Source organism: Opisthorchis viverrini, assembly GCF_000715545.1.
Source record: "Opisthorchis viverrini unplaced genomic scaffold opera_v5_1, whole genome shotgun sequence".
Classification (NCBI taxonomy): domain Eukaryota; kingdom Metazoa; phylum Platyhelminthes; class Trematoda; order Opisthorchiida; family Opisthorchiidae; genus Opisthorchis; species Opisthorchis viverrini.
The window spans coordinates 2759433-2780945 of NW_008751657.1; the positions used below are offsets into that span (position 1 = coordinate 2759433).

The following is a 21513-nucleotide window of genomic DNA, read 5'->3' on the forward strand; positions in this document are numbered from 1 at the left end:
TGCCTTCGAAAGACGCTCTAATTTCGCGTCGAGTATCCCGATTAAAGCGGAACACTGGCAGTGGTCTTTCGGGATCTGCACTGGGGGTTGGGTACCGTTTCGGGGGACTCTTCTCTTCGCTGCGGTATGCATTGCACCCTTGACATAGAGGCAGCTGGCACAGACAAACGGGTCAGGAGAGTTGGCTAGTCGGCTTATTTGGTCGTCCTGTAAACCCGGTTCAACAACAAATGGTCAACAACGGCCCGAACGATCATCCAATCGTGCGCGGGATGGGCTTTTTGGAATTAGTACCGCCTAACTGCGGGCAGCAAAGCCGTTTCGGTATGGAATTCTGGCGGAGCTAAAGTCGCTTGTAGCGAAGGTGAAAACAGTAAAAAGAACATGTGGAGCCCACCTTCATTATATTCTTTCACGGACGTCAAAGGAACCGCACAGAGACTACCATCAACCGGCATCCAATCAGGTAGGACGCTGCTGCTCCGTTTTTCAATACAATAAAAATGCTGGTATATCTAGCTGCAGCGGCCTCTGCAGCAGCAGAGTTGCGCATCTGGAATCTGGAAGAGGGTGAGGGGGCAGTCACTTTACTCAAATTACTTGCGTCCTGTTCAATTTTTTCTGTCAGACGGCATACGTCAATACAGAGGGAATTCATCGAGCAAGCACAAACCCCCTGTTTTGTCCTGCCGGCTGTGAATTGTGAACATTAACGGCGGATACATCACTAGGTTTCCGGGGTTTGAAAACAGACTTGGAAGTGTTTGGTGTTGTTGCTGAAGCCGGAGTTAAGCAGTCTGCAGTTGGGTGTGATGCACCGCGAGCAGAGCGATCGGCGGATACCTAGGTTTCCGGGGTTTGAAAACAGACTTGGAAGTGTTTGGTGTTGTTGCTGAAGCCGGAGTTAAGCAGTCTGCAGTTGGGTGTGATGCACCGCGAGCAGAACGATCGGCCGTGGCGTTAGGAACTGTGGAGAGAGCATTAAAATTTCAGCGAGGTGGGGTGGAATAGGAAACGCGAGAGTGTAAGAAATAGGGCGTCGGCAGTAGCATGTTCTTCCCATTCCGGACAGCAACTGTGTAGAATAACCTTCCTTGGACGGCTGTTCACGCTCCATATGGTACCTAGTTAAAATCACTTTTAGATGCAATTTATATCATTATTTGCACTTACTAGTTTACTGCCCCGCGCGGGGACAGTAAAGGGCAGTAATAAGCCCCTTTTGTTGCTAATGTCTTTCAGGTGAACGAGCGCTGCTGGATGACAAGATCAAACCCAACCTGGGGAGCCTGGGCGAGGCTCCGGTCCTGTGTATGAATCCTTGATACTGTTTACGATATAATCAAGCCTAAAGACTTAAGGGTAATAATAATAACAGTAATAAGCTTATTTCCTAGTGTAACAGCAGAACGGTATTTTTGGATAACGCGTGATATTAGAACCCCAAGGAAGGCGCAACAAAGTTTGAGGTTGGTTCTATAAGGCATTATTAACTTAAGACTGCAGGCCTAAACGGAAAATACTCGTCCAAAATAAACTGACCAACCGGACTATAAAGGTCCGAACCAAATTAGTAGGCAGCCCCTCGCGTGAGACAGTCACACGTGCATAAGGTCAACCACAAAATGTTTGGATGACCTCGAGGTCGAATGAGTGAAATGGTAGAGACAAATGCCGGTTCACACGCACGCATCTAACACAAGAATGGAGCGGGGTTATGAATAGAGACATAAAAACGTGGGAAATTTCAAATGGTGAAGTAATGGACGATAAACGCCAAATTCTTTACGTTGTCTCAAACGACGCCTTGGTTCTTGTACCCATCTATATTGAGTTCCGTTCCAAGGTACGCGTCGGCAACTGACATGAATGGTTAGAGTCCAGTGTTGCCACAGATGCCGGCTTCCGACGAGTCTCTCTAGTAAGCACGCTTTCGGGAACTCTTTTCATACTCTTCAGAATGCATCCCGCGTTCCAACTTGCAGGTCTCTTACTAAGCCATCTGAGCTCGCCCCCGCAACCATCTACCACCACTGGAGGCTATTCTTCACGAGTCTCATACGGTCAATCGATGACTGACGAATTTCTGCCTCCCCCAAATTCCCGTCAGAATAACAAGACAAATAACCGTTGTTTTCCTTCCAAGCGTCGGTCGATCACCCAGTGCGCTTCGGATACGTTCCCCCGAAGGGGAGTCCCACCTCATATTCAGCCTATTTGTCGAAGGCTACTCCGCCAGGGTGTGGTCACGATCTAGTCACATATTTGATAGATGGGATGGCCCGCATAGGTAAGTTGCCGACGGTAAATGCCTAGCCAATATCTATCGACCGATTTTCATCCACTGATAGAAGCTTAATGTCATTGGCCTCTGAGGTGCATCCCATGGGACTACTCAGTGTATCAATGCCCATAAAGATGGGCAGCAGCTTGAACCCGTTTTTTACCGCTTTACTAACGTTGTGTCTGACCGGGTACGTTCTCACCCCTCGTGATGGGGTGTCAAAGTTTAACGAGAATAACTTTTAGGCGTTTTAAAATTCGACTGTTTTGAATTGAGGTGAAGTGTGAAGTTGGTTTCGCCTCGTTTTCCGACTTTCATCCATGCAAAAACTCTGATACCGCCTTCTACTACCCGACTTCCCCCATTGAACAACTGATTTGCAATCTCTAGCCATGCGATAATCTTCTAAGCACATAAAGCATGCATCATGCTCCCACTTGAACCTCCGTCTTTCAGGAATTCCCATGAAAAGAAAGCACTGGCAGCCAGACACTGAGTAAGGCTGTTACCATTCCAATAGAGACGTGATAGGGCCGTTGTAACCTAAACGCAGCAGGCAACAGAACAGCGAGGAGGATAGTACAACCTACGAAACATGCCTATTACGTGAAAGGTTACCTTAGCGGCGGGAACAAAAACAACCATAACAATGGGGCATGATCTACGCCTTTTTCGCTATCCAAATCTGATACACACCACAGAGAAGCCACTCCAATTGATGGGCCACGCGACAGCCATTACGATGGGATGTAATGCCCTGATAACCCTTTACCGAGTGTGTTGTCTGGCGTATCCCAGCCATAAAATTGACCATTCAGTATTTGGCGACGTTCGGATAAAGGAGTTAAGCCATTCAATCATTCAACATATATTGAAGCTCCAAATCCCATTGCCATTTTGGGTCTAAAAGCGCTCAATCATTCTGGTGGCAGCACTAGCAAGTGAGAGGCACGGAGCATTGTGCACACTACAAATGGCAAACCAGAAGCTTCGCTTTTTAGCATGTGACCAAATGACCAGGGGTAGCAATAATCTGGCGGACCACACTTCAGATCTGTGACAAGGATCCGGTGACGTGGATGTCCACTCAAAGACATGGCCTTGGTACCTGGACTGGCTGAGGCAATGATGGACGATTTTGTTTTTCGCGTTCAAATATAAGTGTTGGTGGAACTGAGGGACATTGACATGCAGCAGAAACTACCAGCATTACCCTGTAATGTGTGCTTCTTGCTTCTTTCGTCTACCATAATCAGATAATGGTGAACGGCCCTACCCACATGCTGAGGGTAACAGCGTAGAGCAATCGTGCAAAATTGGTCATCATGACCATAAGATAGAGCACTTGAGATATGATTATTGCCGCGTTTGTCGTTACTACACACAACTTGCTTTTCGGGACCTCGAAGCCACCGTTCGCCCAAAGAGTTTTGAGTTTCTGCGGCGCCAAGGGCGATGGACATCTTTGTCTATCACGTCCCCGAGCTGCACTTCTTTAAAATCCACAACACGAGGCACACGAAGCACATTAACGTGCTTCAGTTCTTGAGCTGACCTTTGATGGAAGGCATCCGCAACAGAGTGGCTAGTGCCGGGAGTGTAATGGAGGGCAAATTCCTACTCACGAATTAGCTTTAGCAAGTGCGCAACCAGACGATCAGGACCGCGGAAGCTCTGCCATCACTATGAAGGATAATGGCCCTTCTGGAAAATGAACGGATCATCAGGAAAGTAAGGTCGTAAGGATGAATGAAGCAAACAAGGACTGGCATTCTGCGCAAGAGAGTACACTAGTTACGTTCACGTGAGTTTTGGACACCGTTGTGAAAGCTTCGTGATCAGCGAAACGTTTGGCGACTAACGCCAACGACTGATAGTTTGCTAGCGATTTTGTCTACAGAATTTTTGGAGAAATAATCTGGTGCGTTGGAATAGGTGTGGATGTTGATGCCTACTTATGACAGTTGAAAGTGTGGTCGCGTTCCAATGTCCAAGCAAATTTTGACCTTTTTGGTTGAGGCCGTAAATTCGCCCAACTTGCGGCAAACTTTTCATCGAATCTTTGACAACACGGTATGTGCCTACCTACGTAAACCACAAACACTCATCGGTTTTGGCCACCCCGCGACGTGCTTGACTTCATCGCAGTCCAACTTGACTCCCTCTAATCGGAGTAGTTGACCCAAAAGAGTAATTAGCATTGTGACAAATTTTACTTCTCAGTGTGGGTGGTTGAGTCAGCCTAGTAGCTGACAGTTGTGCTCATTTTGTTATGCCTGGGGACAACGACATCTAGGTGGATAAGGAAAAGTCTGGGCAGCAACTCCGCTGGTACCTTATGCATGGGTCGCCGATGTGCAGCTATCACAATGCCAGATTTGCGGAAGGGTACTGTAACTGTGAAGGCCGATTTTCAACAATTCATGGGCTGATACTAAACCTTCCAGCAGCCAAATGCCAAACCCAGAGTAGAAAACCGCATTGAGTCAGTGGCCACATCCATCTTATATAGCATGGGAAAGGGGTATGCAGCGTTTTCTGGTTTTTCCAATTAGCACGCGCCCCAGCCAGGGTGCAGAACTTGTGCAGAATATGCGCAGACCTTCCGCACACATAAGACTTTTACGCCGAGGGAGATCGAGACATTTAGGATTCACCAAGGCTCCTATATCTGTCTCGTATTATTGAAAAACCACAATATCATACATTTTTCGGTGCCTGCGGGATGTAAACCACTGGCCAATTTAAATGGTTTTGTTTTAGTATGCAGCGCCATTATTCTGAGGAAGTTCTGCATTCTGCTCGTCCTCATGTGCCGCGCTTTGGAAGCACAATGCATTTCTCTGCGAAACCCCTGCAAGTGGCATGAAATCTTTTGCGCTGAATGTTGAATAGTTTTGCATTTATACTCAGGTCAAAAATCAATTATTCTTTTTTGAAAGCTTTGGCTCACGGTTGACTTTTAGCTTGTTGTGCTATGGCTTCGGAAGTGGCCCCGCACGCGTTTGTTGAAAAATTCGGGACCGTTAGTCTCATCCTTCATGGCATTTTAGAAGGCCTTAAATTAATGCGGGAAGGATAACCGTGTGGTATTTGTTCGTTCATCCATTAATCAAAGCACCATTGCTGTTTTGCGTTACGAATAAATGTACTACAAACGCAGCAGGCGACCTTCAAGACCGACCGAAAGTCGGAGAACTCAAAGAAGCTAGTAAGCTAAGCTTGGTTCTAATAAAAACAGTACGTGAAGCACTAACTGGTCAGTGCGATATTGTCTACGGAGGCATGGCAACCATCTGGAAGTCACCTTTTTTTCTTTAACACAACCGTAATGACCGGCTTCTGGTTATTCGACGGCCAACCAAAAACGAGTTGGGCACCAGCAGGGCCCTAATGAATTATGGAATGTCGTGGTGTGAAATGAAGCAGTTTGTGGCCAATGGACTCAGCAATACCGTTGCCACTCGGGATATACACAACTACCGCCGGAAAGGTCGACCGGCTCTGTTGAGTGTATGCCGCATAGTTAAGTTTTATTTTGGCGGATGATATGCCTTCGGACTCGGAAAATCTTCGGGAGACCGGACCGCTGTCTGTGTGACAGTTCAAAGTGGGTCACTTTAGCCACCTATGTTCATCCCAATAGCAACTGTCAGCGTTGTTCCGACGCTTTCCAGATGTAGTGCATGTGGGCGGAACGCATACAACAAACCGTTTGGTGTAAGTTTTTAGAGGTCTAATATTTAGCTGTAAATACAGGCGGCATGGGTACCGGACGTCAGGTTGGGTTAACGTTTGTGTAGAGCCTACAGTTTGATACCTTCGTAAACTGCTCAACTTACTGAAGGAAATAATGGGCGAGACTTTTCTTATGGACAAGTCGGTGGCGCAACTTAAGAGGGCGAGAGTCGTGTTTGACTGCGATGTGATGCTCTGCTATCTGGAACCGTGCATTTTTAGACATAGGCACACTCTGCAAACGGCCGCACACATTCCACTAAATGGCTCGCCTTGACAGTGGCGTACAGTGAGTTTATTGTAATAAAAGTACACACATTTCGGCAAGCTCGGTAGCTCGTGCGCCGCACGGACCCAGTAATTGTCTCTTATATTACAGTGCCCTGGTTTTACATCGCCAAAAATGGGCCGTACAAGCACAATCCGGGATGGTTCATTTTGCTAATGTGACCAACAACCGTCTGGAGAATGCGAAAGACCGCCTCAAAGACCAAATTCACTGAAGCACAGAATTCAAGCACAGTGTGTCCCGGAAGTCTGCGTGTGTCCGCGTTTCCGGGTCCACACGTCCAGTAGATTAGCTGTCATGGGCCTCTAGTCTCGTTATTCGCCTGCGTCAGCTAGGTTCGGTTCCGCTATGATCGATGTAGGTCCCATGTGGCTAAGTGATCAACGTCAGGATCTTCCCAGCATGATTTGCAAGCTATAATAGAATGCTGCTGTTTGACAACACACTTGCACGATTTTTATCCAACAGTGAACGCGGTCCACGCAATTTTTACTGGTAACAGCAGTCAGTGAGCAAAAATTGCTTACAGGAATGGCACTTCTACCTATTTTGCATCTAAAAAGGCCATGTAGATTTTAAACCGTCCAGGTCACCTTTTCCCCCAATTCGCGATTTCTCATTACATTAGGCAAGCCATTCACAGTCGGTGGCGTTTATCGACCTTGAAGATTCGCTCCCTTGAAAAAATCACAAATGAGATAAGTTGCACAATACACGTACATATACATTATACATATGATTCTATGCTATAGGGTGGAAACCATGAAAATGTTGTAGCTTTCGAGAGATAATTTCCATTGTGCAAATACCGAGATGCCTGTTATCAGTACTATGGCACTAGAAGGCCATTTACAACTAAGTTTGCCATTGAGATCATCAGCCACGATTGGATTTAATGGGTTTGTGCACAGGGTTTGCTATGTTTTTTCGAAAATCTTTTCCGACAACTGCATTCTGCTTGACGGCCAACCCGCTATCATTTTAGCATTCTCAAGGGATACTACTGAACACCAGGTATTCAAACCTTTTCTACCATTCTACAGTCACGTAGTGAAATCCACAGATGTCTTAGTTTCCCAGTGTCCTGACGTGCGGCACACTCGGCTGTCCGCATCTTTCGATAGAATATCTTGTAACTGTTTATGTCTTTCCTACAGAGAGAGTCGTGTATGCTTCCCTATTTTGCACATCCTTATTGATTAGTGAGTACTCGGCAAATACATTCATTCGCTACTTATATTATCTAATATTTCATAAAATAAATACATATACTTTTGTTGCTGTTGTTGCTTCTTCAAAACTTCCTTCAGCATATGGAATTTCGTATTCTTAACATGGCCACTTACGCTGTTCTGATTTTCGAGGACAACTCCGTTGAGATAGTGTATGAATATCTTCTAGCCTTTCGGAAAGTGTTTCATCACGTTGGCCTTGGTAATAAGTGTTCTTGCATGCCGAAATATTGTTAGGTTTGCGATAAGCATGAGGTGAGAAGGGTGTTGAAGTCACCCTCAACAGTGTTGCACGAAATGTTTTGCCAACCAACCACTTATATTCTGAAAGGAGGGCTTTTCCATCTGCTTGCACCACTGCTCAGTGTCTTGACCACTGTGGTAAGGATTCGGTCAACATCCGCTCTAAGGATACGGATGGCAAGAAGATTCGCCTAATTTTTTTCAGCCAATAGTGACTTGTGTCCTTCGATTTACTCTTGTAGTTTCGTTACCTGCACATCATCGTTTCAAGCTGTGTATAGTTTTACCTCCTCCAAATTTCACTATCGGCTCGCAACTTTTAGTTGGAACTTTTTCGTAGTATGGTCTAACCGTTCATCAGGCTTTTATAAACACAGTCGTGTAATGCCCACAGAGTGTCTGTACTATATATAGTTTGGGCTTACCTCCTTCCGCCCTATTTTGTCCAGCTACTAACTACATTCTTTTAGTTCAGGTTGGTTGCAGTCGTCTGTGACGTAGGATCGGAAGTCGGCTCCGCCTGTCCCACCACCTTACCGACTGGTGCGCTTCAGTGAAATAAACTATCGTTCACTTCCGTTCCGGATTCAACCACTCCAACTCCGTAAAACGTGAGAGCTTAGGGTGGTTTTATTCCCTGACCGTATCAGGACACTTGAGTATCACTATTACTCTACAGATGGTCCCTTTCCTCAGGGGTTTTTGACGAATGCAAATAATTCGAAAGCCGTTCCTTTACCAGTATGTTTCAAATCAACTAAAGCTCATGAGTAGATGATTTTGTTCTCCCTATAGCCTAGCCACGCGTTCAAAGGTTTTTTTCGAATGATTCTAAGAAATTTTGACACTGTAGAGGTAGTGAGTTGAAAAAGAGGTAGTTTCACCCACAGCTTATATTTCATTTTGATGATGATGATGATAGTCAAGTAATTTACCTGAAACCGGCTTCAGATTATTTGGAGAATCTTATGCTGCATTCGAACATCTGAATGCAAAATCCGCCGGTGGACTCAGCATGCTGGTGTGGTCAGTTTACATTAGCACCATTAGCTTACACTAGTTCTGTAAATTAAGTAATTCAAGGTAATTCAAGGTAATTCAGGGTTTAATGGTCTAAAAAGCGATTAACTTTACAACGACCATAGGGTGAACGTATATATACAAAGGGACGCAAAAATATGCGTAATGCTTTCTGAGTATCACATGGAGTTAAACAGTTCCATATTCGGTTTGGACATAAGATATGCATCTAAATTGTTCTTGTAAATGTTTAAACTCGGCGAATGTACAACATTGGGAGGTAGGGAGTTTCAAATGAAACATACACGGACCGCAAAAAAGTTCCGTCGACAGTTCAGCCTCGAGTGGGGTACCGCGAGCGAAAAGTCATGCCTCATGCCCGTTCGTGGTTGACGTCGGACAAAAAGATTTTCCAGCGGATGATTACACTTACAATTTATTTTCCCGAGCATAGTACGTACTCTCTGAGATTATAGTAAAAGATAGAAATTAACTGACGGTGGGTGCAGTTTGTTGCATTCTGACCAGAGTTACTTTAGGATTGCTTTATAGTATAAGTAGATTACGTATTATTCGTTTCTCTTTATTGTGAACGAGCAGTGTATCTCCACTGTTCTATGTATCAAAAGTAGTAATTGATGATAACTGACAAGTGAAAGTATGGTCGTGGTTGTGCCAACCACTAACTCACCGCTACGCGCAACTACGCACTGATGATGTCACCTCGATTGGTGATGAAACGTTTGCAACCAAATTGCCCAGCTCAGCGAACAAGCCAGGGACCATCTACGCTACCTGAGCTACCGAAATTCTCCCCTATGGAAAAGTGAAAGTATTAAATCCCTTCGTTAAAGTGCTGCCCCGGATCTAGTTTCACGTGAATGCTACTTCAAAAGAGCGTTTGTCATTGGTTTATTTGCTGATGCACATTGTAATAAATGCAAACAAAAAGTACACATATTTTCGTAATTAGAAGTTAAAGGAAGTGGGTTATGGAGTAGAATGATCACAAAATTCATCAAAAAAGACTGAATCTAAATATTTCATCCGGGTGGGAGTCCAAAAAATCAAAACAAACAGGAAATCAAACCCTCCCTCGGGTTATGTCCTCGGTCTTCGAAAAGGTCACTGAATTCAACGTCCAGATTTGAGAACCATTCTTCATGCAAGGAATGAGGGACGTGCCGAGTAAGTTTCACTGTCATGCGTCATGCTTTTTGCCATGTTCGCCTAATGAGAAAAATTAGAGATGTGACCAGACTTGGTTTTAGAAGTGGACGACGATGATATGTCAAAAGTTTTATCTAAAGAAAGATGAAAGCACGTTTCTGGTGGAGTCATGGTTATACGCCACAGTAAACGCAGTCCAGGTACTATCAGTATACATCTGAGCATGCGCCAATTTCTAGTCACTTCTAGTCTACACCGAGCTGTACAGACGTTCGTGCAATCTCATCTGTAGGCCAGTCACCCCTGAAGTGGTATTTAATATCCTTTGAAAACGATGTAAATTCATAAAAAGCGATGATTACCATTTGTCTCGGATGTAGGTGTGAAAAGCCGCCATGAGAAATGCAGTAGTTTTACGCGATTTGTTAAAAAGTCCTATTTATGCACATCGAATCTGAACTGAATCCAAAAGGGGTAAGAGTGGATCACTACCGAGTTATCCTTCCTTGGTGAAAATACTTGTGGCTCCAAAACAAGCTGAAAGGCTCAAAGATGTATAAGTTTTGACTTCAGAACACTGGATCTGAATTGACTGACTGACGCATATTGCCCAAAAGTCAACATACATTCCAGCGTCCAAGCCCACTGACGTTGCATTTATCGTAGGCGAATGTTTACCCACATTCATTCAACGTACTGATCCAGTAAAATAGCAACGTGAATAAAAAATGAAATTGATTGCCAGAAGGTTGTGGACAGCCCGCTACGTGATGTAGGCGAGACCGGTAGTAGGCTGTCAGTGAGTTTTCAGAAGCCTTATGAGTAAAGTTTTGTTTAAAGAAAGCTAAAATTACCTGCGACTTCACTTTTGCCGAAGATATGTCTAGCTGGCAATCACACAGTGTAGCTCCCTTTTACCCATGAAAGTTCGCACGTGTTATATGACGCACGTGACTTTTGGATAATTTCTTATCAATTGGTGCCATAGAAACCAAACTCCTTTATTATGCTATCTGTTCTGATGATTTTCACGGAAAAATGTGTCCGTTCCACGGTTGAAGGTGCAGACAAAAGCATGTCTGACGAAGCATGACTTCTTAGTTCCTGAAAAAAGGTTCCGTGCGGATCGCAATCACGGCCGTATGAATGATATCTGGTGCGTCGAGGAGTCACACACTTGTTATCCTAGGAATACTCTGCTGCTGGTAAGACAAATGACAAATTCTGTAATGCACTTTAGGCATATAAACGTGATGTGGGTCAACATTTACCTCAGCCTACTTGACAAAACATCCACTTGTAGCTCGAGGAAATCTCAAGTTCCACTCCCTTTACCGATGTTATTTTTTGGTTGATTTATATTCGAGCCATAACATCACGCCCTACATAAGACTCATCGTTTAGATGAGTCAGCTGGTTTTTCCCTCAGATAGTTTCTGTCTTTTGTGCGACTCAAGTGCCGTTCTATCCGTTCCGTTCGTTTCACTACCGTGACCCAGAGTGATCAGAGTGACGGTGAAATGCGGCCTTGACTAACCTATGCCAAACTTTGCTTTTCAACATTACGCATGTGTACAAACTCCACAATTACAAAATTTCGAAAAACCCATTGTCATCATGAGGCTGAACGACTGTGCTACCCAAGCAGTGCAGTTATCCATAACTTAGTCGGAAGCCTCATCAACCGCTGGACTAAACAGGCAGAGATACCCCCAAGAGCATGAGGATCATTCGCCCAAAGTTCCGCAGTTTTCAATTTTGAACTGTTGCATACACGACCTTCTACAGGAAGAGATCATCTGATAAACCAAGAACAACTTATATTTCGTCAAGAATTTGAAACCAATTGCGTATGTCGTCCATGAGTTCCGGATTTAATAAAGAAACCGGAAAGACATTACAAGTCTTTTGCTCTGATACTTTGCTGTTGAGATGTGCCAGGAAAAAAGTCATCAGTTGATTACTTTCAGTTCTTGTTGTGTAACTGTGACAGGAAAGTAAAAGAATGCAGCTCAAAAGCTTTGCTTAACTCTAGTATATTTATGGACATTGGATGGTTTTCCAACGTATTAATAAATGTGCTTACATGATTAGAAATGTAGAGTATTATAAGACCAAGTAGGATTTTCCGAAATCGTCACACCAAAATCGGACAACAAGCAATGAAAAAACTAAACTATTTACAATGCCCTAAATAGTATGGCGAAAAAACTTGTCCACTGCTGTTGTTGGATTTTATGAAGCACACTTAACTTCACCAGGGGTGGAGTCTTAACCACAGAAACAAGAGCGAAAAGAAGATCATTTTAAAGTAAACCTACCTGGTATTGTCGGTAGGCAATCTGCTGGCGAGCCGATTGAGTGGCTTTCATTCGTTCTACCTGAAGTGAAATCTTTTCCTGGGCTCGACAGGCAAAGAAAATGAGAAAAAGAACCGGAATAGGGCTAAGACCAATCAGCACAGGGCCGACAACACGACCTCGGTTAATCGTGTTGAACTCAATTCCAGCAACGTAGTGAAATAATGTTAACAATGTTCCCACCAGTATGCATAGAATAAAGGTGACGAGGAACACTGTAGCCACGATACAGTCAACTTTTCCAGGTCCGTATAATAGAGGATCAGATGAGGCTAGACAGCAGTCGGATTGAGGACCGAGTTCCTTGTCCACATCTTCATCTTTGAGGATTCCGTACTGCGGTAAGACATCCTGAGACACGGGATAAGCTTGCTGGCAGTGCATGTTCTCCTTAGGAAAATAGTCATTGGGTTGCAGAGGACGGTTGATAGTCCGTGGTTTGTACTGTGCAGAAGAATTAGAACGCAAGTTAATGGAATCAGTATTACAGACATGTCGTTGGGGGAACTGAAAGTATATAAACCTACTAGGAAGCTAGGAAACACAAAGTACCAGAAATGCGGTCAAAAGCATCAACCTTGAATGTTATCGAAACGTCTGACTGACTGTGTATAACAACTAGGATTGTTTCATCTGATAACGTAAGATAGCAGTCACAACTTGTTAGGGATTGTAATAAACCCCTGTATTAGTATAACTCAGGGGAACAATCAAAACACAAAATTTTGAACCAGAAATCATTGTGGGTCGAAAATATCCTGGTGGGTAAATTCATGCCAACCTTAATTATGCTTATGTCAGTTAAGTTACTACTTTTTACAATAGGCACGAGAAATACAACAGCTATAGCATTAATCTTTGCAAGGATTAATCGATAACTCAGTAGTGACAAAGAGAGTTCCATACTGTACAATACTCAGCGAGGCCCACTGAAATTTCTACGGACATCTCCGCACCAAACAACAAACCATGTGTACAGATCCAACTGCACATTTTCGGTCTATTCTATCAGTAAACAATGTCCTAATTTTTCACAAAGGAAACTACTCACAAGGTTGCTGAAAAATCTTCTCTTCGCCACGACCGATTTCGCCCTTCTTGGGGCTCATCAGGTAAGCGCAGTCCCCGAGTTTTCATCAACCTTATGCTCTACTTGAATCCCTATTTGTACGACAATTAGCTAGGTGGATCAGCAGTACATTTCTCCCGCCAAAGAAGTGACAGGGCCGTTATTCTGTTTCAAGCATTGAACAGTAGCAAAAGGCGATAATGCTTCCTTATGTGTTAGAAACAGCTGAACCAGTGAAGAACAAAACGAGAACAGAAAGTATCGAGATTCCAGATCGAGAGCTTTTCAGATTAGCTTTGGCTCCTTCAGTTGACAGAACGGATTGAATGTGTTAACCTTATCCTTCCGATAATCTGTCTAATTAGTGACGTTTTAGTGACCCATTTTAATGTCCTGTGTGGCATGAACTACTTTTCGCGTAACCATCCGGTTTTCGAGTTGCATAGTGATAGTAAAAACTACTTTACACCTCGTCAGGTCACGTCAAGTCGCGTCAGCTCTCACAGGATAAATTTACTGCGTTTATTTTCTCCATCTACTTATGCGAAGTTATTTATTTAAAATGAAGTAGGCCTCATCCCCATTGCTTGATTTGAAAGACTCAGATGCTCTTTCTTCTAGGAAAACTAGGAAGTACTCAGACGACTTGCTCCTTTGAAATATCTTACAAAAACAATGTTGGAATCATTCAGGATTAAGATAACTTCATTTTTCAGCCAGTATGGGAATTAACATGAACCCGACAACAGAGCCGATTTGCTTCAAATTTTAGTTGCTTTATGATGGATAATGATGACCCCTCGTTGCCACCTGTGTACAAAATCAATCATCGGCGTTTTACGATACGCAGTAGATTATCTCACGGGAAACAGCGCTGTCCTTTGGAAAAAACAAAATGTAAGTCAATGTACTACTCGGTCACAGTGTGCGTTACGAAGAATGAATCTGTTCCATTGACCAGTACACCTTTCGCCTTCCCCAGGAACAGTCGAGTTAGCTGCGTTTGCTTGTTCAGTCTGAGCAAAGCATTTTCTCCTCTCAGCGATTAGCCTTTCTATTCCGTAATTCTCTAACAATCCGTATATTTGAATTTGAACAAGCCATTCGTGGAGCATTTACTCCAACAAAACCTTTTATATCGGTGGGCTTCTGGCCACTTCGGTCTTTGTTTCGCTTTTAATGTTTTTCTCTTGTACGACATTATCGTCTTGACATCATTGTTGCCTGAGCACCAGCACAGTGTGTATGCTGAGTCGGTCGCTCAGTCGATCGCTTTTCTGATCAGATGAGGCGTGAAATCTTGTTATTTCAGGGAAAACAACAATTCGTCACAGTAAGATAGCCGGAAGGTCACAGCAAAAAGACCCTAATAGTTGCCCGTATATTAAAAGGTTACTACTCATGTCTTGGTTTGTTTAAGATGAGAAGAACTCAGCCTGTTGCCTTGGTGTATGAGTCGAATTTAGAACACTGTCACAGATGATTTGTCAAACTATCGTGTATTGAATTTGCTTCTGTTTCATTCTTGCTACATGGAAAGGAATTGTTGATTTGATCCCTCAGAGGCGACTTATAGATGTAGGTTCCTTATACAGAACGGATGCAGTATTGGGCATGAACTTTTGTTCAGAACTGCTGTTGATTCATCCGCGAAATTGTCTGAACCCTCTGCAACCTGACCGCAAGCAGGATGATCCATAGGACAACAATGTGAATCATACGGCCAAAGGGTAATGTGTCCGATCCATCCAGGCCACCTGATTATTCCGAATACGCTCTTGTGGCTGGTGGTCTCGAAAGAGGTGAACGGTTAAGGCGCGAGTTACTGACCGAGAGGTCCGGGGATTGAACCTAGCCCCAGCATCTCTGCTGCTCCAGTCTAGACTTTGGGAACCTGGCAATAAATCAATCCCGGTATCTCCTTCGGGCAGCATGGCAGCTAGGCACAAAAAGGGTGTTACAGCCGAACGATTGTTTATACTTGTGGCTAAGCTTTCCTAGAAAAGATTACTGTATTTATTATGTAAATAATTTGAACGGTCAAAAGCCTTTCTGAGAGGGAAATCACTTACGGCAAGGAAATGGTGTAATGGTATCAGTTAGGGTACGCTTATACCATACCAGTGTTAAGGGAACATTTCAGCAAATGTAGCTGAGATTTTCCTGTATTATATGGAGGAACAGCACAGCTGGACTAAAATTGCGGATAGTTCTGAAAAGCGGATAACTGTGAAAATGTATATTGGGGTCAGTTCACTCGTAAGACATTACTGCTTTTGAGCAAGACGACGAAAGTGGTCATTAGCCCGATAAAGACAAAGCTGTTTTTTATTAACTTTCCTTTCCATCATCTTAATTCGTAGTGTAGCGTGATACTATGCATCTTAACTAAAAACATACAGGAACCTTTCACGATTTGGAAACGCTCTGTACAGACGTGCACTCAGGTAGCCAGATAACTGCATCCGAACCAAGGTCGCTCTCAAAATAATATGCAATACTTGTTTCCTGAAAATTACCACCGTTATCACCTTAGCAACGGTGCCAAATGTATCAGTTGTGATTAAAGTCCTATTTTCTTTCTCTTCCTCTGGCTGCATTGTCAGGAGAGTCATGGAGAAAGATGGTAGTTACGGGCACTTGTAATTTTTCTTAAACAGTTTTGAGAGAACCAACCAGGCAGCACAAATGCAGCACAAATTGAAACCCGGTCGGACAGACAACATGTGAGACCTAGCATCTATCAAGTGGTAATTTGTAAACTCATGGACTGTTTGCCACTTTTTTTCTATTGTCTTGATCATTATGATCGGTATCACTGTATATGGAGTTCCAGGACTACTGCTTGGAACCTGATTGGTCAATATATATTCCTGCTATTCTCTGATAAGCTTAAAGTATGTCTGCAGTCAGTCGTTGGAGAATCGCCTTGGAAGCGCGTGATCTCCGAGAAAATTCTTTGATAAGTTAATGAGTGGCCAGTCAGAGACAGATACCATCTCTTGATAAAGAGCAAATGGTAGGAAATCGCTTCTTTAAATATCATCTGACACTCAGTGTTGTTTATTGGATCACGGTCATACTCCTGAACAGAGTGCTTCAACAGTGAATGTACCTCTTGGAAGACAGAAAAGTAGCTCCATCCCACACCCTTGTTTTACAAGAGGCAAACTGTCTCATCAAATAATTACTTTCGGGGACAAAACAGACTGACCACCCTGGTCGAAAGTATCCTTTTGCTGAACGCTATCCTATACCAAGAACTACGTCACTGGCTCCTCTCCTTTGATGACAATAAACAAACCGTTGGGCTGGCAGTCAACAGTACCGTGAGCTTCACTCCGTCATCATGAACCAGCATATTTAAGTGGCATTCATAGTGCAAATAATGGCGACAGGAATCATTCACCTCATGGTCCGAAGGCATTGGAAGTTTATATAAGAAGCAGTAAACTCGTGACCGCATGATGTGGATTCTTTAGCTTGAAGGGTTTGTGGCACTGTATCCTGCCTAGTTGTGAGTTAATCACAGTGGGAATCAGCAACTTGTAATCGAAAGGCTTCATCTACTATTGAGCAAATTGCATGTTTGAATTTCCCGGAGGTACGTGAGGTTCGGATTATTGAAAATTCTCACCTGGGATAAAACAACTGTCCGGTGCTTCTCAGCCTTCAGGCTTAGACTAATTTTTTACTTAAAGAGCGAAATCTCCATTGAAAGATTCCCATATCCCCTTAGCAGGTAGATGAGCGCATCAAGGTGTGACCAACATAGTGGATGAAGTGTGTGGTTCGAATGAAACAGAAGTCAAATAAATCGGTGTTTCAGCCCTCTCAGTGGGTCTCTATCAAAGGAGGATAATTTTGTTTAGTGAAAAAACCGCGCCTTAAAGCGCTTACTCAACTACTGTAGGAACATCTTATTTTGTTCAGTTAGCCTTTAGGTCTCACCCTAATCGTTACTACATAAGATTTTTTTATAAAGTGTAGCTCCATTTAAGTTAACGATACACCTGACTGTTTTCGGATTTGAATGAAATCCAGTTCGTGTTATATGCTTGAAGCAACGGTAAATGTCCGCAGCAACTTTCTGAGTAGACACATGATTCATGCTCACGTCTCGGAGACCACCTGAGAGCGTTCTAAACAAACAGTCGATTGCCGATGGACCTTTCACAGCTTACATGATTTTTAATCACCTGCTGCGCTGCCTTGAACTGTTAACATCCAAAATGCAGTTCGACAAGTTCCAACCCAGAAGATATTGTATTTAACATAAACACCCACCAACTTGGTTTTGACGTGAGTCTCAACTATAACCTAGCCGAACCTCTCATATTCTTAAACCATAAATTACGTGGTCATCTCAAACTTCAGGACATTTGCGACATTATCATTTTGTCGAATCGTTTGTAGAACTGTTGGGAATACATGGCCCCTCAAGGCCTCGATGAATCGGAAGGAAACAAGGTGCATTTGTTGCAGAATGATAAAAGCTACCTGCTGTTTTCACGCAGTGAAAGCAAACAATGCTTTATATTTGAAAAACAGCTTATCTATGAGAAGAATGGGTCATGGGTAAGCACAGCCAAAATATCAAATGATGGAGTTTTGCGACACTATTCGATTTCTATATTCAATACCTTTTGTGTGTTTTATTTAAAACAAGTTGATATATTCTTAAAATTATAGTAATAGGGTTACGTTGAATTTTTCCATCCCCAGCTTTTATGTAATCGTTGGAAATCAAATGGCTTGGGCTGCTGCTAAAGAATAAAGGAGCACAAATCAAGATGAGGCATTGGATGACAAGTGCATCATCTGAAAAGACTTTTGGAAAATTCAACTGATATTTTGTCCTCTCATGGAAGCTACTCCATGCCAAAAGCTGAGAGGTGCAATGCAGCTGTTTCTCTTTTATCCGGAATTATCAGCAATGTGCATCTCAAGAAACTAGAGCAATCTCCTGGCCAGTGTCCCGAATACCGTCCGCCCTCGAGGGGCTAGTCAGCGATGCAGGTAGCTCTTATTTAGACAGGATAATGTAATGTTCATCTCTCAATCTTGAGAACCACATCACGTGATCCAGTACTGACTGGAGCGAAGAAGTGAATTGGTGATTTATAATAGAGAAAGTGAAGCCAATCTATTTTGAAAATCTGAGGGGTACTGCACAGTAATTTCAACCTTATTTAGAACCATCAGCAGTTTCCATCTCGCAAAACTCAAGGGCTTAGAACTCACAATCTTCTGGCCAGTGGTCAAATACTTAACCGTTCGTTTTAGACTCTTGCTTTATAATCGTCTTCTAATTAGGTGTAAGTGATAAACTGTCGAAAACGAGTGATTTTCTCTAGCATCTTCCAAAACGATGCCCAAAATCAGGGTAGACATCTGGTCACGGTTAATTTCTTGTTGCCTGTCTATATCACAGGCCTACTGAATTTACTTTAAAAGTAAGGTTAGCCACCATATAGTTTGCACTCATCCACTGTGGGCTTGCACTTAAGTGAGATAAAATTAGAATATCTGTGAACGAAAACTGCTTGTCGGCAATTTCAAAAAGCATATTACTCAGAACCATATCAAGATAAAAAAATAAGTCCATCTTTTCACTGATTACGGTCAGGAAGGACTGTCTCTTATTAATGTTCTGCATATTTCCCTTGGACTCTCTGCGGCCTCCACCATAAAAGTCTATACAACGGTTTTCCCTTTCTATCCTAACGGGAAGTAGATATTCTTGCATTCAGTGCAGGTCATCTTTACTTATGTAGTGAAACTAACTGCCTTTGGCAACTCGCAATGATCACATGCGAAACTGCTAACCGACAGATTTCCACCAGTCGTATAGGTCGGACCAAATAACGACAGAGAGCCGTTTGGGTGGGTTGATAGTTTCTCCGTCTTTTTCAAACTTACCTGGAAACCAATTTGCACTATTATTATTGCAGTTAGAGGAAGCGTTCATCAGGATTATGGCTTTACGGAAGCTTGAAAATAGTAAGAAGTCCGAGGTTTGTCATTGTAGAATATACCTGCCGAAATACTGACAGTACTTGTACGTTAACCGGCTGCTGATCAAGCGGTAAGCTCGGCAAACAGGTTAGCTGCCAACAGATAAACAGCTTACCTAAAATATCACCCCTCATTTCACCATATTCATTAAATAACCAAAAGATCACTGATCTCTGGGACTTTATGTTCTTCGCTCCCAGGCGTCTCCAAAACCATGAGATTCTCAGTTCTCGTTGCTCGCAATTTTCAGTCTCGATATGAAACATTGGCTTATTTGTTTAAGGAAACAAACAATTTTTAGCGTTTTCTAAGAGTGAACAATCAATTTATTGTCTTGAAATGCACGATTTTGTTGTACTAGGGAGTTAACCATTGCATAAGAGTCAAACAGATAAAACGAAAAGACATCACCTACAGTAGACCACGTAATCTTCTATCTTCAAACTCCACCGTTTAACCATCCCGGATACAAGCTAAACAGATTGGTTTAGTATATTTGCTATCTTCTAGACAGGGAGATGGCCATATTCTGTGGGGAAACACGGTATGCTGTACACTATAGAAACAAGTGGCGCAGCAACCAGCCATTACACAGAAAGAAATCAGAAAATCCTCCAGAAAGCAGTCAGTTGAGATCGTCTTTGTTTGCAACATGGCATCTCAGGTTTGCGGGCTTTAACTGGTAGCACAACAACCCTGGTTAGCTCTTTGTGCTAATTTTAGTCCCAGGTCAATGAACAATGATCCGTTTGTGGTTACCATCCTAGTGACACGTTTTTACTTTGCTCCAATGGTTCTTCGTAAGCATTTACCATTGTGGATTGAACGTGGCAACCATCCAGCTAGTTACAATGGAACAGCGTGGGACATCTTTATACATACTCATCAAAAAGCACTTCACTCGAAACAAAACTACTTTTTAGGCCCCCTTTCGAATTTTCAGAGCTTTTGCTTGTTTCAAACAGTCTGTAACATAATTTTTCAGGTTCAAATAAATCATTTCCCCAAGTTCACACCGCTTAATGGGTGTATAAAACCTGTGTTTGAATTAAGCGTGTGTGTGGTTGTCACTGCGGTCCGGAATAGTGTGTCGTCCCACTTGTCGTTTTCTTGTTCCTACTCGTCATTTCGAATTTCTCCATGGAAACTCACTGAACCGAACATTTGCCTTATTAGTGCGTTCTATTTTTCTTCAACAGTGAACCACTTGACTACCATCCGCTTTGTGAACGCTACCTATTTTTGTATCCTCACCCGGTGAATTGAGTCACCATAGGTACTATCCGCGCAAAAAGTCCCGAATCAAAGCGTAGTTATATTAAACTCCATTCATCAAATGCCTCATGACGTTGATATCTATTTGGTACTTGTAATCATTTTGTCTGCGCTTTAAGTCAAGCTTTGTTTTACGGGCCTTAACCTCAACCCACCTCAAATAATGTGGTGCTGAGCAAACCATGTGTCCGATGGCTAATACGACTTTCTGCGGAACGACCATAACCAAGTGACGCAATTCCAAAAGCGAAAGACACAAACGTGTGCTTGAAGATTTCCACAAACATGTCTATGCATCACAGAAACAAGCGAGGAGAGAACCGTGAACGCGGTGGCTGTTGAATAATACTCCTATTAATGCTTTACACCAGGTTGAAAATGAGTGTTAACTTCCTCTCCCTAAACGTCATTAGGCAAATGTGAAACCACAAACAGAAGGGCCGCTTTTTCAAGTTCAACATATTCAGAGAAAGTCCTGCCAGTAATCTACCTCACTGCGTGATGAGTCAGCCTGGAATGGTCAGTTCGGAAGTGCGAAATTTCCAGGAAGCCGTAGTGTGATATGTTGCTTTCCTTCAGTACCTGATGGAAGCTACTTCACGGAATCATCCACAATATCCCGGTCTCCGTGTAGTCTAGATGACTGATAAAAACTGACCGGTCCTACTGTTTGCCCTCGTAGTCAGTCAGAGGTAACGTGATCACATTTGGTCCATAATGGCTTAAAACGGATAGGTTGCTTGTTCAGTACATGAGGTACATACAACTTATACACTCCTAAGTTCAAAACAAGGGTCTGTTAACCTTATTGGTGC

General features: G+C 43.1%; 1 protein-coding gene across 1 annotated transcript; it reads right to left on the reverse strand.

The window, feature by feature from the left end:
* Nucleotides 1–654: 654 nt before the first annotated feature.
* T265_00040 (hypothetical protein) lies at nucleotides 655–20985 on the reverse strand (the record flags this gene model as incomplete). Its single annotated transcript, XM_009163697.1, has 3 exons — nucleotides 655–843; nucleotides 12298–12843; nucleotides 20854–20985. 3 exons carry the CDS (start codon nucleotides 20983–20985, stop codon nucleotides 655–657), a joined length of 867 nt encoding a protein of 288 aa, XP_009161961.1.
* Nucleotides 20986–21513: the final 528 nt, after the last annotated feature.